This window comes from Aotus nancymaae, unplaced genomic scaffold (assembly GCF_030222135.1).
Source record: "Aotus nancymaae isolate 86718 unplaced genomic scaffold, 86718_ANA_hifiasm-v0.15.2.pri h1tg000022l_1, whole genome shotgun sequence".
NCBI lineage: Eukaryota > Metazoa > Chordata > Mammalia > Primates > Aotidae > Aotus > Aotus nancymaae.
Window position 1 is genome coordinate 34,978,576 of NW_026988435.1, and position 16,909 is coordinate 34,995,484.

The 16,909-nt window shown below is 37.0% G+C and overlaps 1 protein-coding gene across 3 annotated transcripts in view; it reads right to left on the reverse strand.

The window, feature by feature from the left end:
- SCAF4 (SR-related CTD associated factor 4) overlaps window positions 1–16,909 on the reverse strand; it is a 65,149-nt gene that overhangs the window by 19,545 nt on the left and 28,695 nt on the right. For 2 of the 3 annotated variants that reach the window (XM_012446545.2, XM_012446525.2), the window contains exons 5-16: window positions 16,391–16,526; window positions 15,924–16,066; window positions 15,134–15,310; window positions 10,500–10,681; window positions 10,055–10,163; window positions 8,747–8,914; window positions 8,169–8,254; window positions 6,983–7,173; window positions 5,743–5,843; window positions 4,909–5,022; window positions 3,861–4,017; window positions 1,415–1,572 (exon numbers count right to left, since the gene is read on the reverse strand). In XM_012446545.2, the coding sequence (XP_012301968.2) occupies window positions 1,415–1,572; window positions 3,861–4,017; window positions 4,909–5,022; window positions 5,743–5,843; window positions 6,983–7,173; window positions 8,169–8,254; window positions 8,747–8,914; window positions 10,055–10,163; window positions 10,500–10,681; window positions 15,134–15,310; window positions 15,924–16,066; window positions 16,391–16,526 (1,722 nt within the window). The remainder of the gene's footprint in view (window positions 1–1,414; window positions 1,573–3,860; window positions 4,018–4,908; window positions 5,023–5,742; window positions 5,844–6,982; window positions 7,174–8,168; window positions 8,255–8,746; window positions 8,915–10,054; window positions 10,164–10,499; window positions 10,682–15,133; window positions 15,311–15,923; window positions 16,067–16,390; window positions 16,527–16,909) is intronic. The other variant, XM_012446535.3, reaches the window with a different exon arrangement.

Genomic DNA, 16,909 nt, shown 5'->3' on the forward strand with positions numbered 1-16,909 from the left:
TGGCAAGTTACAATGGCTAAGCTCACAGGTCCTGGAGACAAACAGTCTGCCTCTCCCACCCCCTTTAGTTAGCTGTGTGACCTTGAGCAAGCTATTTAAACTCTCTAAAATGGGAAAGTGCCAACCACACATAATTATGCTGATTAAGTGAGTTAATACATAGTAAGTGCTGGTGCCTGGCACATAATAAACACACAACAAACGTTAGCTATTATTATTTTTTTTAAGATAGATCAATAGCAGCATCAGATTCTCATAGGGGCATGAACTCTATCGTGAAATGCACACGTGTGGGATCTAGCTTGCACACTTCTTATGAGAATCTAACTAATGCCTGATGATCTGATGTAGAGTAGCTTCATCCTGAAACCATCATCCACTCCAGTCCATGGAAAAATTGCCTTCCAATAAACTGGTCCCTGGTGCCGAAAAGGCTGGGGACCACTATTTTAACAGATTAGGCAGGTTTCTAACATATGAGGAATGCCAAAGCCAGGGAAGGGAATTTGCACATTTACAAATAGCAAAGTGAAGCTTAGAGGTTAGGTTACATGCCAAATGCCACATTGCTGAGTATAAACAATAGAGTTGAGAATTAAACCCAGTTCTACCAGAATCTATTCTTTCAAGTAACAGGTTGGTTGACTATACAGCAAAGATTTTATAATAAGAACATAACTTCATGTTAAATAGGATTAATTATAAATAGTTTTCAATCCATTTACAAATTTCGTAATGATAGCACCAAGGTGAAGATTAAGAAAATCGCTTTCCCTCAAAGCAGCAGCTTATTGGGTACATATGCAAGTTCTTTCAGAACATAAAATCCCTGAAGAATGAAGACTCAGAAAAAAAAGTGGGCAGAATCTATGCAACTTGATACTGAGTAACCTGGATAGATAGATACAAGACAATATAAATTTATTTTGGTTCTATAAACATTTATGGGCCAGGTACGGTGGCTCATGCCTGTAATCCCAGCACTTTGGGAGGCCAAGGCAGGCAGATAACTTGAGGTCAGCAGTTTTGAGACTAGCCTGGCCAACGTGGTGAAAACCCGTCTCTACTAAAAATACAAAAACTAGCCAGGTATGGTGGCACATGCCTGTAATCCCAGCTACTCAGGTGGCTGAGGCAATAGAGCCGCTTGAACCTGGGAGGCGGAGGTTGTAGCGAGCCAAGATCGCGCTACTACACTCCAGCTTGGGTAACAGAGTGAGGCTGTGTCTCCAAAATAAATAAATAAATAAATAAAATTATGAAAAGAATATAAACTTTAAATCTGACAAAACATGAAAAACTAATATGCACATATATGTACGCATGTTTTTTTTTTTTTTTTTTACTGTGAATCCAGATGTATATCTACAGTAAGATTTAGAAAGGGAAAAGTTTAATGTCCCAATATTCTCACCTGTGGAGGTGGCACTGTTATAGGTGCAGGAACAGGAATAGGAGGGACAGGCACGGGTAATGGTTTAGGTATGGGTGATACTGGTTCTGTGTGTGAGGTTTCAGCACCTCCATTTTGAGCAACTTCATTTTCAGGCTTCTTAGGAATTCCTTTCCAATCTGTGAAAGTGAAAGAAATTTAACAAGAGTTTACCATTTTCAGTTTATAACTTTAAATCTAGAAAGGAAAAATGATGATTATAAAAAACTAGCCCAATGATTAAAGAAATTCCTATGCTAATTTTAGAAACAATAATTATTTAAATTAATAACAATAGAAACATGCAAAATAATGCTTGCTGTGTGTCAGGTGCTGTCACAAATACTCTATACTAGCTTATTTAGTTCTCAAAATCACTTACAAGTAGATACTACTATTAATCCCATTTTACAAATGAGGAAAGCAAAGACTGCTTGCTTGCCCAAGATCACATTCTTAGTAAATGGCAGAGATGGATTCAACTCAGACACATTTTGTTCTAGAGTCCACGTACTTAACTACAAGAATATACTGTTTGAAGTATTAAAAATAAAGGATAATGAAACATCCGATATTTCCTGAGCAAATTTTCACTAATATTAAAGAATAACTTAAACCTCCCACCTATTTCTACATATCTTCTAGTCAACTGAAAAACAGAAAACCATCTTTCTGCTCTATTCTCTGGGGCCCTGGCTCCATCAGAGATTCTCCAATATTACTGACCCTTTCAATATATTCTCCACTGGACCATGAGCTCCAGGATGACACCATCTTAATCTTTTTACCCTCGTCCAGAGCCTCCCAGATATCTGGCACATAGTTGGCTTTCAATACCTGATTGCCTGAATACAAGTCTAGCTCTATCCTTAGGTGAAGGTTTTGTGCATTAATGGAGGGAGTGGGATGTGGGAACAGTACAGCATTGTTTCACCTCTTTTTGGCTCTCAAATCTCACTACTGCTTGAAGCTTCCTTTATTTTATTTTTATTTTTTGAGATGGAGTTTGGCTCTGTCTTCCAGGGTAGAGTGCAGTGATGCAATCTTGACTCACTGCAACCTCCATCTCCTGGGTTCCAGTGATTCTCCTGCCTCAGCCTCCTGAGCAGCTGGGATTATAGGCACCACCATATCCAGCTATTTTTTTTTTTTTTTAATTTTTATTTTCACCATGTTGGCCAGGCTGGTCTTAAACTCCTGATCTCAAGTCACCTGCCTGCCTCAACTTCCCCCAAAGTGCTGGAATTATAGGCGTGAGTCACCACGCCCAGCCTTGAAGCTTCCTTTAAATGTTCTGAGGCCAGGCACAATGGCTCATGCCTGTAATCCCAGCACTTTGGAAGGCTGAGGTGAGGGGTGGATCACCTGAGGTCAGAAGCTCAAGACCAGCCTGGCCAACATCGTGAAACCCATCTCTACTAAAAAATACTGCTGAGCATGGTGGTGCGTGCCTGTAGTCCCAGCTACTCGAGAGGAACGCTGACACAGGAGAATTGCTGGAACCACGGAGGCAGAGGCTTCAGTGAGCTGAGATCATGCCACTGCACTCCAGCCTGTATGACAGAGCAAGACTTCATCTCAGGATAAAAAAAAGGTCTTTCTGTGTTGTCATGCTGTCCTATGCTCCTCCTTGTTCCTGTCTAGCAATCTCCAGGTCATGCCCATGCATTCTGCCATTTTCCCCACTGGAATCTGTCAATCTGGCATTTTAAATATTTACGCCCACAAATAACTGCAACTCCTTGTCTTACATGTTTACTTTAGATTGCTTCTCTGGACATCTAAAACTATCCAAGGTAATTATTATGAAGCACTGGATTAAAACACAATACCAGGTCAGGTGCAGTGGCTCACACCTGTAATCCCAACTCTGTGGAAGGCCAAGGTGGGTGGACCATCTGAGGTAAGGAGATCGAGACCTACCTGGCCAACAGGGTGAAAACCCATCTCTACTAAAAATGCAAAAATTAGCCAGGCGTGGTGGCGCACACCTGTAGTCCCAGCTATTTGAGAAACTGAGGCAGAAGAATGGCTTGAACCTGGGAGGCGGAGGTTGCAGTGAATCAAGACTGTGTCACTGCACTCCAGCCTGGGCGACAGAGCGAGACTCCATCTCAAAAAATAAATAAATAAAACATAATACCAGAGATGCTCAGTTAAGAGCTATATGATCTGTTAAGTTTCCCAGGAAAAGTTCTACTTAATTCTGTAATTCTTAAACCCCATAATCAGTAAGTATTTCACTTGTGTTTGGCATCTCTTTTGTCTTATTCACTATTTAATCCTCAGTTTATAACGGACAGACTGACACAGGATACTAAAAAAATCTCAAAAATCACATCCTAATGCAAGGAACAGGACATTCGATTTGTCATGTGTACCACAAAGCAAACAAGTGAACTGTAAGATAAATGAAATACTGCTTTACCTGGGTTAAGTGTGTCACTGTCCAACATTCCTCCTTCACAAAAACTCTCCAGTTCCTCAGGCTTGACTTTGTCCCATGGAATATAAGTAACACCAAGTTCGACATCCCAATACTGCTTATAATCTGCCTTTATTCCTTTGTTTAAGGCCCAGGCAATCTATTTCACCAGTAGTGAAAATTTAAAAAGAAAAGAAGGAAAAACAAGGTCGTTTAAGTCTTGAAAATACTATTCTCTATCATTCTATCCATTCTGACTTTGGCAGCAAGGGAGCAATCTGGACCAGCTAGTCTTGGATCTCATTCAAAGCCTTCTTCTCACTAAGGAACTGGTTACCTTTAATTCTCACTTTGTCCTAGGATGGAAACTTCACTGGCATTTGCTCCTTACCCACTCTCACCCAACCCAGCCAATATAAAGCTTAAAGAAGAGGAAAAAGTTTATCAGAGAAAGGCTGAAGTTTACTGAATAGCATAGCAGCATACTGGGGACTACTTTTCCAAGTCTAGGAGTGCCTTGTAATTACTTAACATCAGACAAAATCCTTTTGCAGTGCAATCCAATGGCAGAACGGTGTGTTAAGACACAGAGGAAACAGTGACTTTAGCTTCTTAGGGAAAAAATACCCTTAATTCTAAGATGGCAAACTTTAAAAATATGGTATCCAAATTTTTTGAACAGGACAAAACATACTGCTAAAGGACAACATATTTAAAGCATTAATTTACCTTGATGAACCCATCTACATTTGAAACAAAATAAAACCAAAATTCTACCATGCATGTAACATTTACAATTTTATGTTAAAACATTAGAGTTCTTTTAGGAGACATTCTCTTTAAAATAAAATAAAATAAAATAAAATAAAATAAAATAAAATAAAATAAAATAAAATAAAATAAAATAAAATAAAATAAAGATGCACATGAAATGCCTTAGTGTCAAAAGTCATTTTTAAGATCCAAATTAGTTTTTAAAGGCCACATATTATTTTGTCCCCTTCTGCCTCCGCCTATTTTTAAAAATGAATTATAAAATGTAAGACTGTACCTTTATGGATTTCTGGTTCACTTTATAGTTTCCTCGGCTCAGCTTCTGCAGGGCACGATAGGCATCTTGCCTATGAACCATAACAATATAGGCACAACCCCTGGGAGGAATCATCTGCTCCAAAACATTTTAATATTATAAAAGGTAACAGAATTAAGAGCAACAAGATATAATACTAAGTAACCAGTTCCAGGAATCCCACCCCCCATCCCATGCTCTATAACGTAAGGTTAAATTCACTTCTATGATGGCAATTCAACTTTGGTCTCAACTGAGCCCTCCAAGCTTTGTTATATAAAGACTTACCTAGAAATGTTTTTTGTTTTTTGTTTTGTTTGTTTAATTTTTTTTGAGACAGAGTTTCGCTCTTGTTACCCAGGCTGGAGTGCAGTGGCGCGATCTCAGCTCACCACAACCTCCGCCTCCGGGGTTCAAGCAATTCTCCTGCCTCAGCCTCCCAAGTAGCTGGGACTACAGGCGCACGCCACCATGCCCCACTAATTTTTGTATTTTCAGTAGAGACAGGGTTTCACTGTGTTGACCAGGATGGTCTCAATCTCTTCACCTCGTGATCCACCCGCCTTGGCCTCCCAAAGTGCTGGGATTACAGGCGTGAGCCACCGCGCCCGGCCTACCTAGAAATGTTTGAAATTAAACTTGGTTATCCAAGAAATATTAATAACCGGGAATTCTAAATGTGGACTCAGAACACCTAAACTCTAGTCACATCTATAAACGTGGGCAAATTGTAACTTAGGTCTCAAGTCCTTCATTTCATAAAATGACATTAATTACACCTGTCCATCACACTTAAATAAATGAATAAACACTCACGTTAATTGATTCAATTGGACCAAACTCTTCCAAGAGACTGGCAACATCCTGCTGAGTAGTTCTTTTGTCCAGCTGCCCCACCCAGAGTGTAGTACTGCAAACTTAAAATAAAATTACAATCATAAAGAGATTGACATTTGATAATGAGCAGCACTGTAGCTAAAAATAAAAAAAAATTACACAAAATATCCATGAACTATATTACAACACCACAACTTTAAACAGAAAATCTGACATACATTTTTAAAATTCTAGAAAACTGCGTTAGTACTTACAAAAAGAGAACTGGGATAGTGAAAGGTATACATAAAAGTTGGAAAAAACTGGCTTTTTTGTAGATGGATCTAAAGATTTCATCTACAAAAACTGAAGCCAGGGAAGTAACAACTTGCCCACATTACCCTGCCAATGAACAGCAGAATTAGGTCTGGAGCTCAAGTCTCTTGATTATCAACCAGCTGAGTGCTTTGTTCACTACATGTAACTGTCCTTTCTCCACTCTTCAGTGTTCACGATTTTCTTTTTTAATGCTGTGTCCTAGGTAATAAGCCTTACAGAATCAGAAACCTTACATATGTCCTAGTCATATTATGAATTAAAATCTTAATCATCTTTTTTTTTTTTTTTGAGATGGAGTTTCACTCTCGTTGCCCAGGCTGGAGTGCAATGATGTGATCTCGGCTCACTGCAACCTCCGTCTCCTGGGTTTAAGTGATTCTCCTGCCTTAGCCTCCTGGGTAGCTGGGATTACAGGCATGCACCACCATGCCCAGCCAATTTTGTATTTTTAGTAGAGACGAGCTTTCTCCATGTTGGTCAGGCTGGTCTCGAACTCCTGACCTCAGGTGATCTGCCCGCCTGGGCCTCCCAAAGTGCCGGAATTACAGGCGTGAGACACCGAGTCTGGCAATCTTAATCATCTTAATAGTTATTGATTTATATTAAATATATGTCTAGTATATCTTACTAAACGTATACTGAAGATATTTGATGAGACTCAGAAATATTCTGTAAATGTTTGGTTCACTCCTTACTGCTGCTTTACAGCTGGTTTAAGGTACAAAAGCAAATCTAAGGGTATACACTGATGCATAAACAACTAAGACAAAATAAAGCAATACTTCAAATAAAAAACACACAGGTAATATTTCTTTTACATTTTTGCTAACAGTTATGAAACACTTTAAACCCAAGACAAGAAAAAATAGTGCAGGAAGTTTGAATATAAAGATTGAGTTACCACTTGCAGTTTCTGGTTTGACTTGAGGGAGGCCTTTCTGTCGACGTTCTCTCTCTTTTTCTCGATCCCGTCTTTCTTGGGATCGAGATCGGGGAGAATGTCGGCGTCTATCCCTGGACCGAGACCGAGAACGTCGATGACGAGACCTTCGAGATCTAGAACCAGATCTAGATCGCCTCCTTTTTGGTGACCTAATGTTTTCAAGAGAAGGGAGAATGGATAGCATATAGACAAAAAGCAGAAAATATAAGCACATACTAATTTAAAAAAATACAACTAGGCAATTTAATGTTTGGATTATGTAAGAATGCAAGAGCTGGGAATTCATTTTAGAGATTTTAGTATGTCTCACATTAGAAATCATGCACATTATTTAAATAAAATAAACAATGTTGACAGCCTATATAATGAAAGTATCTGTCATCTTCAGTGCCTCTAGTACTATATAAAATTACATTCTTGTAATTTAAGTAGCTAATTTTCAAGGTTGAGATACATTGCTTTTACCTTTTTTTTTTTTAAGGGACGGGGGTCTCGCTATGTTGCCCAGGTCGGACTGCAGTGGCTATTCACAGGTGCAATCCCACTACTCATCGGCACGGGAGTTTTGACCTGTTCCGTTTCCGACCTGGGCTGGTTCACCCCTCCTCAGGCAACTTGGTGGTCCCCCACTCCCAGGAGGTCACCATATTGATGCCAAACTTAGTTCAGACACCCAATTGGCATAGCGCACTAGAGCCCAGAACTCTTGGGCTCAAGTGATCCTCCCACCTGGCCATTGCTGCTACTGTTATCTACCTTCTTAGTAAAGTATTTTCTGCAGTAATTAAAAACATTCTCTGATTATAGCATTATTGTGATCTTTCCCCTTTTGCTGGCTAATTAAGTTGTAATAGAAACTTGAAAATAGAGTTCTAATATGACATACTGTATACCTAAGGTATAGAATTATATATTAAAAGTTCCATTACATTTGAGCAACTCAAATATAGAGGAAAAATGTAAGATGAACAAGGTAGATTTTTTAAAAATCAATACTTCTGCCCCCTTCTACACACATATACAAATACAAACATACCAACTGTTATTTTATTAACATTCTGAATATCTGAAAGTAACCCCATCTAATTTTAATTTCTATGTCTTCTAAGACATAGAGTTGGAAAAAACATTTTCTATAGATTACCTGGATGCTGACCTAGATCTTGACTTTCTGTTATCAGACATATGTCGCTTAACCTCTTGAATACAAGGTTGTTCTACTTCCATTTCCTTAAAAAACAAAAACCATCATAAAATGAGAAATATAAAAATTCTAAAGGCAAGAGGACAAAATCTAACAAATGCTACATTAAAATTCTCCTGCCCCTAAGCAATTCTCTTTTGGTTGCTTGGGACCAAATTACTATTTCAATAACAACTAGCCATCATCACTGGAAGAAAAAAGAAAAACAAAAAAACACTTTTATATTGTTTAAAAGATTAAAAGAAATACTTCTCTACTTCTGGCAAAGTTACTTTGCTTAAATTACATACTTTTTAATAAGCCTTTAACACTCTATCTCAAACCTCACAGAATCCTATGGAAGTTGGTAGTTTTATGTCTACTTTCCAGATGAAACACTTGGAGCACTGAGAGAGTTTAACATGTATCCAGGTCTTTCTTTATATAGTCAAATATGAAGACAGCAAGCAAATAAGCAGAAATCTGCAAATAAGTCAAGGCAACAAAAATGATACAACTATCTGAGAATAAAATTATACCTGCTGATGTGGCTTCTGTGTAAGTGGTTCATTTTGTGCCTGAAAAGAAGCTTGGAAAGGCTGCTGCACTGGTGGAGTTGGAGGAATCACAGGCTGAGCCATGGGAGGAAATGGAGGTGTGGGAAGAAGTCCAAATCCTGGCATTTGTCCATTAGGAGGAAGTGGAACCTTTCATTTTTAAAGAAAATGTATGAGTAATAGCTACCAAAATAATTTGGAAAACCCTTAGTTATTACATAAAACTAAAATATCTTCAATAAACTTTGATCAAGGAAAAGTTATAATGATATTCAACATTGCTTAACAATTTCCATATGTACAATTTTCATGCAAGGATTGTTACATACCAAGCATATAGTTAAAAATTCTGTAACTCATTTTAAAATTATGAATACACAGGTTTAGTTTTTAACTATTTAAAGAAATACTTTCATTTACATAAGAAAGCAATGTGATAAACTGAACTTCAAGTCGGAAGTAGTACTCTATTGCAAATGGTCTTGTTTCAGCTTTAAAGACAAGTATTTTAAGACTTTTGGGAGGAAAACTGGCTTTCTAGAAGCAATGACTTCTAGGTTTACTTTAAAAAAAAATTACCATGGGGGAATTTCAACGAACATACCCAACTTTTAGAGTTTCAAATAAACGATCATAATAATGAGTAAACTACAATCTAACATATTTCTGCATGTACAATTTAAACACAAATAAAACTACAAATACAATGCTAACAGTATTCTTTCTAAATTATTTATGAACTTTCAGTAATTGTTAAACACCTGAAATAACAAAAATGCTTCCCTACCCCGTCCCCATAATTTAGATGCACAGCCAAGTTTAAGAAACACTCAATGAAATAATTTACTGAAACAAACTGAACAAATCTCTACTAACTTCCTGCAACTCTCCAGTGTGCTATGTATGCTCCTTTTATTCCAGATTTCAAACTATATTACTCAATGTTCAGAGCTCAGAGCCCTCTGAAGTATCTAACCACACAAAATACAGAAGAAAAGCCCTTCCAGGGGAAAAGGCTGTATAACTAAATAGGTCGGTTTCTTCAAACAGAACTGTAATTTCTAAATTATTTTAACTAAAAGGCCTATTATTAAAATATGAGCATGTGATTTTACCATCCTTGTTTTAATTACAGAAAAAAGCAACTCAAAACAGTTACATGTTCAACAGCTTTTATCAGAGCTATAATACGACTTAGCCAATCACACAGCTGCATAGTGGTCTGTGGAGTGCAAACCACATGCTCTAATAAATAGATCTTTTTTTCAGCCGCAAGAAAAATGCTTGTACCTGATGGTGCATGGGATCCTGTTGTATTCCCATCATTCGTGGCTGAAACTGATCCATATTTTGATGCTGTGTGTATGCTGGCTGCTGCATGCCATCTCCAGGAAAGCCACTAAAAAAATGTGGAAAATCTTTTTTACCCATTCAAAAGCACAAGCTTCTCAGTCACACTTACACTACAGAAAGAGTGTTCTTCACGAGCCATTAGTCAACATGTTACTGAACCACGTATCAATCTATATATTAAATTTACAAACTCAGTATTATCCCCAACATAAAAGCCATTTATTGATTTAAATCTTAGAGGCTCCCCGTCTCATTTAAGAGAAAATTCCACAAATTTTACAAAACAACTTCATTGAAAATTGTCACTGCTAAATGTTACTTAGATTATGCCTTTACAACTATTACCAATTTTCTATCTGCTGAGGAACAAAAAAAAACTAACAAAGGTGCCTGTGGAGGAGGAGGAGAGGCAGCAGTGGGTGCAGCAGCAGCAGGCACGGTGGCGGTAGGAGCAGGGGGCACAGCAGCAGCAGGTGCTGTCGTGGTGACGGCAGTGGTATCCTCTTTCTTTGATTCTTCCACAGCTTCTGGCTCATCATCGTAGTCAAATCTATCAAGCAACTTCTGGAAAAATTATATCAATACTCCATTTTAAAATTTAGACTGATTCACTGCACAAAAAACGTTATAAAAACTAAGGATGTTTACCACTATCTAGAAACCCACATTGTTAAGCACAATCTTACTTTCCCACATGCGCCTAAGGACCTTGGTTTGTAGATATGAACAGTTTTTACACAGATGCCAGTTTGGAAAACACACCATGTTATTATTCTGTTTTCCTTCCCTATTTGTAAGTACAGTGCTTTCTTTCTATTTTCTAACAGTATATTTCACAAGCAATTTAGCAGCATACACATTTTTCTAAAATACTCATTTCCCTAGACTAAAAATGTTTGGAACACTGTGCAAATGGGCATACATTTTCAGTCAGAATAAAATGTACAAAAAGACTATCTTATCCAATCACCATAAATGCACACAGAAAAGTGTCCATATACTGCTTGCTCAAGAATATATTAACATTAAAAAAAGAAAAAAAAATAGCATAGGATAGGGACACAAAAAAGTCACTAGCAGTTCACTAAGTAGTTCACTCACTTCGTTCTCACAATTTTACAGCTTATCAGAAACTTTCTTTTAAAAACAAACTCAGGAGACTTAATGAGATCACCTATCTAGAAAAAAAATTTTAAGATTTATTCAGGAAAAAAGGTAATGCATTAAATACCTACTGAGTATCAGATTATATAGACTTCATCATCACAAGAACACTGCAATGTAGATATAATTTCTTCTTTTTTACAGACAAGGAAACAAAGGCTCAGGTGATTAAGAAACATGATCAAGATTGTACAGTCAGTGAATGGTAGAATCAGGAGGAGGACACTGATCTTTTTGACTTCAAAGCCCTCAGTCTCTGGCTTTCAATAAGCAATCTTTCCTTTCAAGCTGTGCCATTCTGCTCATGGACTTCAACCTTAAATCCCTAAACTTGTGTCATTCTATAATAGTTCTGCCTAGAGATTCTGGTTTTGCTTTATTGAACAACAGATTTTTAAATCAGTAATAAAAGTTTCCTCCTTAGACAACACAGTATATAGGACTAAACTAAGTGTGAAGAGTGTTTGGGGATAGAACTGACTTTTCTTTCTTTCTTTGTAGTTTTAGGTCAAGTGAGTATTCTTACAAATGAGCTAGTTAGTATTTTCTGAACAGGAACCATAGCCCAGGCACCTTGCTGTTTTATAAACATCTTTATTTAACCTTCATGGCAACAATATAATATTTTTACTACCACCTTTATTTTACACTACCGAATACTAAACATTAATTCAACAACAGGACAGTCTGTAAGTAATTGGAGCCAAAATTAAAATCTGGTCAAAGTTGCCTACAAAAAACAAAACCTATGATCTTCACAGTTTATTACATATTAATATGTTCTTTAAAGTTTGAAGAACATTGCTCTGAAAAAGCTATATAAAGCAATTAAAAAATTAACATGGAGGTCTATCCAAAAAGAAATTTTAGTTGCTTTTTATGACACTGAGGATCTATAAAGTAGCTGAAACAGACAAATTATTTCCAGTGAGTAGACTGAAACAGACCTTCTTAGCCAAAGGAAAAGCACATAATTACTTTTTCTAAACTTATGGGCAATCCACTTAAAGTTAAATATAGAGGAATTACAATTCATGTTAATAACAGAAAGATGCTCATTATCATGGCTTTTCCTAAATTTGCCTGTAAATTCAAAGCATTCTATACATTGACATAGAAATGTATAGAATTTTACACTTTATTTGGAAAAGTATGCTGTGATGGTTAATTTTATGTGTCAACCTGCCTAGGTTATGCAGTGCCCAGCTGTTTGGTTAAACACTAACCTAGATGTTGCTGTGAAGGTACTTTTTAGATGGGAGTAACATTTAAATCAGTAGACTCTGAGTAAAGCAGATTACCCTTGATAATGAGTGGGCCTCAATCAATCAGTTGAAGGCATTAAGAATAAGAACTGAGGTTTCCTGTAGAAGGAATTATCCTCAACATTCCAACAGAGAAACCCTGGCCTGGGTTTCTAGTCTGCTAACCTGCAAATTCAGACTCAGACCTTCAATGTTAACTCCTTCTGAATTTCCAGCCTGCTGACCTGCCCTACAAATTTCAAATTCACTAGCCCCTACAATTGTGTGAGTCAGTTTCTTAAGATAAATCTTTCATTCTTTTAATCTAGACAGACAGATGCAGATGTAGATACAATTACTGGTCCTGTTTCTCTGGAGACTCTTGACTAATACACTTTATGATAAATGAAGAAAGTTTGAAAAAGAGTAAGTGGGATGGGTAGAGACAGGACACCAAGAAATCAAAGAGTCTGTTACAAGAATTATTATGATGCAGAAATAAACAAATATATTAGTGGGACAGTCCAGAAATGAGACACATAGAAACATATAGGAATTTAGTGTATGAAAAGCAGCAAGGAAGAATCGGATATTTTCAAAAATATAAAGATTTCACTGTCTTGAACCATATTCTAAAAATTCCAGAGGGACTAAACAAACATAAAAGAACATTTACTAGAATATAGAATTCTTTTTCAATACAAATGAAGAGTTTTCCTAATCACAACATAAGACCAAAAAAAAAAAAAAACTAATAAAACCAAATACATGAGTTTATGTTCATATGTACATGTAAATAGGTGTGCAAGAATATACACAGACAAATCTGCTCAAACCTATAGTGTGGAATTCCTTCCTTTTTTATTTTATAACTTTCTGTATTTTTTTTCTACAAGCATGTATTTCTTTACTCAAAAAAATTTATCCAGCTTTCATTTAATCAGTCATCACTCATAAATCACTAAGATATAATGAAAACTGGTATGTACTACATGGATTTTTAATTTAGACTATGGGCAATAAAGTCCTTCTGTTTTTATAATTAGGATGTTGGAAAGAATCAGAAATTTTAGAGATGATGAAACCAAAGGCATCAGTCCTGATTTACAAACTTCTGAGGTTTTTTGTAGTGAAAAGTGAAATGATGTTTTACAAAGCCATAAACCAAATAAAACATACAAGAGTGGAGCTGTTAGGATTAAATTTCAATGAGAAGCTCTGAGCTGTTAGAGGCAGCTTCTAATACATGCCTAAGAAACCATAGGCCCAAAACAGCAGCTGAAAGACACTGACCCAACTCAAATCCTCTTTTTTGTTGCTTGTCTTTTAGAGACAGGATCTCATTCTATAGCCCAGGATGTAGCGCAGTAGCACAATCATGGCTTACTGCAGCTTTGAATTCCTGGGCCCAGGCCATCTTCCCACCTCAGCATCCTGAGTAGCTAGGGCTGCAAGTGCACACCACCATGCCCAGCTGGTTACCAAACCCTCTTATTATATATATGGTAACTGAAACTTAATAATAATAAAATACATAATTATACAAACATAAAAAATATTTAATTTTTATATATTATTAAAAATAATACCTACATATTATTAAAACACACACAAATATATAAAAAATACATATAGACAGGGTCTCACTATGTTGCCGAGGTTGGTCTCAAACTCCTGAGCTTATGAGATCCTCCCTCCTCAACCTCTTGAAGTGTTGGGACTACAGGCATGAGTCACCACACTTGGCCGTCAGGTTTTTTTAACAGCAAAAAACTGAAAGCAATTTGAATGTCTACCAGTAGTGGAATGGCTAAACTATAATGTGCCCGTGAAGTGGAATACTATGTATTACATGCATTCAGTAACAATGTAGATCTAAATCCACTATTAATCTTAACAACAACAAAGACAAAAAAGTATTAACACCAAAACAAGTGGACATGTATGACGATCAATTAAAGAAAAGCAGCCAGGCGCGGTGGCTCACCCCTGTAATCCCAGCACTTTGAGAGGGTGAAGTGGGTGGATCATGAGGTCAGAAGTTCAAGACTAGTCTGGCCAAGATGGTGAAACCCTATCTCTACTAAAAATATAAAAATTAGCCAGGCGAGGTGGCAGGCGCCTGTAATTCCAGCTACTAGGGAAGCTAAGTCAGGAGAATCCAGTGGGTGGAGGATGCAGTGATCTGAGATTGCGCCATTGCACTCCAGCCTGGACAAGAGTGAGACTCTGCCTCAAAAATAAATGAATAAATAAAAGGAAAGCATATATCTGTAGGAAATTAATTCTGAAAACATGTAAGGCAAAATGTTATATAATAATCCCCAAGTGTGGGTTAATGAAGAATTTTCTATTTCCTTTACTCCCTAAATTTTTTTCTTTTTACTTTTTTCATTTTATACTAGCAAATTCAGTTTCAAACCCTGAACATTTTTGCAGTGAGCATGTATCACATTTAAAACCAGGGAAAATAATCTGTTTTGATGCTGAGGGGGGACAATCCCTCAAATTACAATACAACAAAATGAACAATCCACAGGAGGGATAACTTCCATAATTTAGGTTGAGTGATATAAACAGTGGGCTGGGTTATGTGAGAGAAATGTACCTTGTCAAATGCAGTTTTCTGTTCAGGTGGGGGGAAAGCAGCTTTTTGTTCAGATGGTTGTGTAGGAGTTGTCTTTAACTGAGCTGTGATAGCCTGAACCTGAGCCATCACAGCATTGTCAAGGGCAGGAGACTGTGGTTTTGGAGGCTGTTGAAAAGTCTGAAGGATCTGCTGAAGCTTAAAGAATGGGAAAACCAGTAAATCACACAACAAAGTATAATCGTACTATCAAAAGTTAATTTACTAACAACAACAAAAAAAAGGTGATTCAAAATAGCATAGGCACAGAATAAATTGGAGAAAAATCCTTTTACTAATGGTTAAATTTGTTGTGAATGAATGAATTCAACACAAGTACAATGTGCATTGCTTAAGGTTAAAAAATGTATGCTGACAATGTCAATGATACAAGATGATGGTTGAAGAGAAAACACAATAAATTGTAAATAAGGTAAGCAGAAGTGTTCTAGAAAAATGGAAAAATTGTCCATTACAAATAATTCTGAAATCCATCAGAAATGCTAGAATTGTGAGCACCAACACAAGCCACTTAGCAGTTCTGAAGTCTTCTTCAAAGAGGTACTGCTATTTCTAAGTGTTGTTCCCTTGTTCATCACGTTCATATTTTCCCTATTATTCTTATATCATTACTTCTCTTATGAAGGCTTTTCTAGTTGAAAAGCAGACGTATGTTCTCCTTTGAATGTGGTTATTAATAAAAAATGGAAAACAAGAGGTCACATCAGTACTTAGTCCTGTAAACAATTTCACCTTTGACTAGACACTTTACCTGTTGGCCTTGAGTTGTCTGAAACAGCTGAGCCACAGCAGCAAAAGCATCAGAGCTGGGCAACTGTGGTACAGTTGGGACAGAGTTTGGAGTGGCTTGTTGGGGCGGTTCAGAAGAAACTTTTACTGGAGGTGGAGGTGATCCTAAAAAAGAAAAGGGCATTAAGGTCTAAAAAAAACCTATTAACCTACAAGTTTTCCTCATTAAGCTTCTTCACTAAAATAAAATTTTATCCAGTTTAACACAGTATAAAATATATAGATTGTGGCACTAGAGTTTATACTGTAACAACTAATAGAAGAACAGACTTTTATTATAAATAGGAATCATGGAAAGAAAATCACACCTTCCCAGATGTAAACTCAAGTTTCTTTCTTACAGAAAAATTCCATCAATACAGATAAACTCTGACTCTTTCATGTGCAAAATATGTCATTGGGTAAGCTCACAAATACATTTGACCATACCTTCATTATTGGTAACATTTTCTGCTACTGGGGCCGCATTACTGGTTCCTGCTGCCATGTCCAAAAGAGGTTGAATGATTTCAATTTTGAACACTCCATTTTTTTGCCAAAGGTTCAGCACACGAACTATTTTACTCTGTTATGCATGAGGAAACACAAATATACAATAAATACTTGCATAAATAACCTATTATGCTCTTACAAAAAAAGAGGAAACCCCCCTAGGCTAATATTTCCATACTATGTGTGTTTCAGAAATGAGGGGAAAAAAATCAGAATTAAAACCTGGTTAAACTACTTTAATTGCTGGGCACAGTGGCTCATACCTATAATCCCAGCACTTTGGGAGGCCGAGGCAGGTGGATGACCTGAGGGAGACCAACCTGACCAATGTGGAAAAACCCCATCTCTACTAAAAATGCAAAAAATTTACTGGGCATGGTGGCACATGCCTGCAATCCCAGCTACTCGGGAGGCTGAGGCAGGAGAATTGCTTGAACTTGGAAGGCGGAGGTTGTG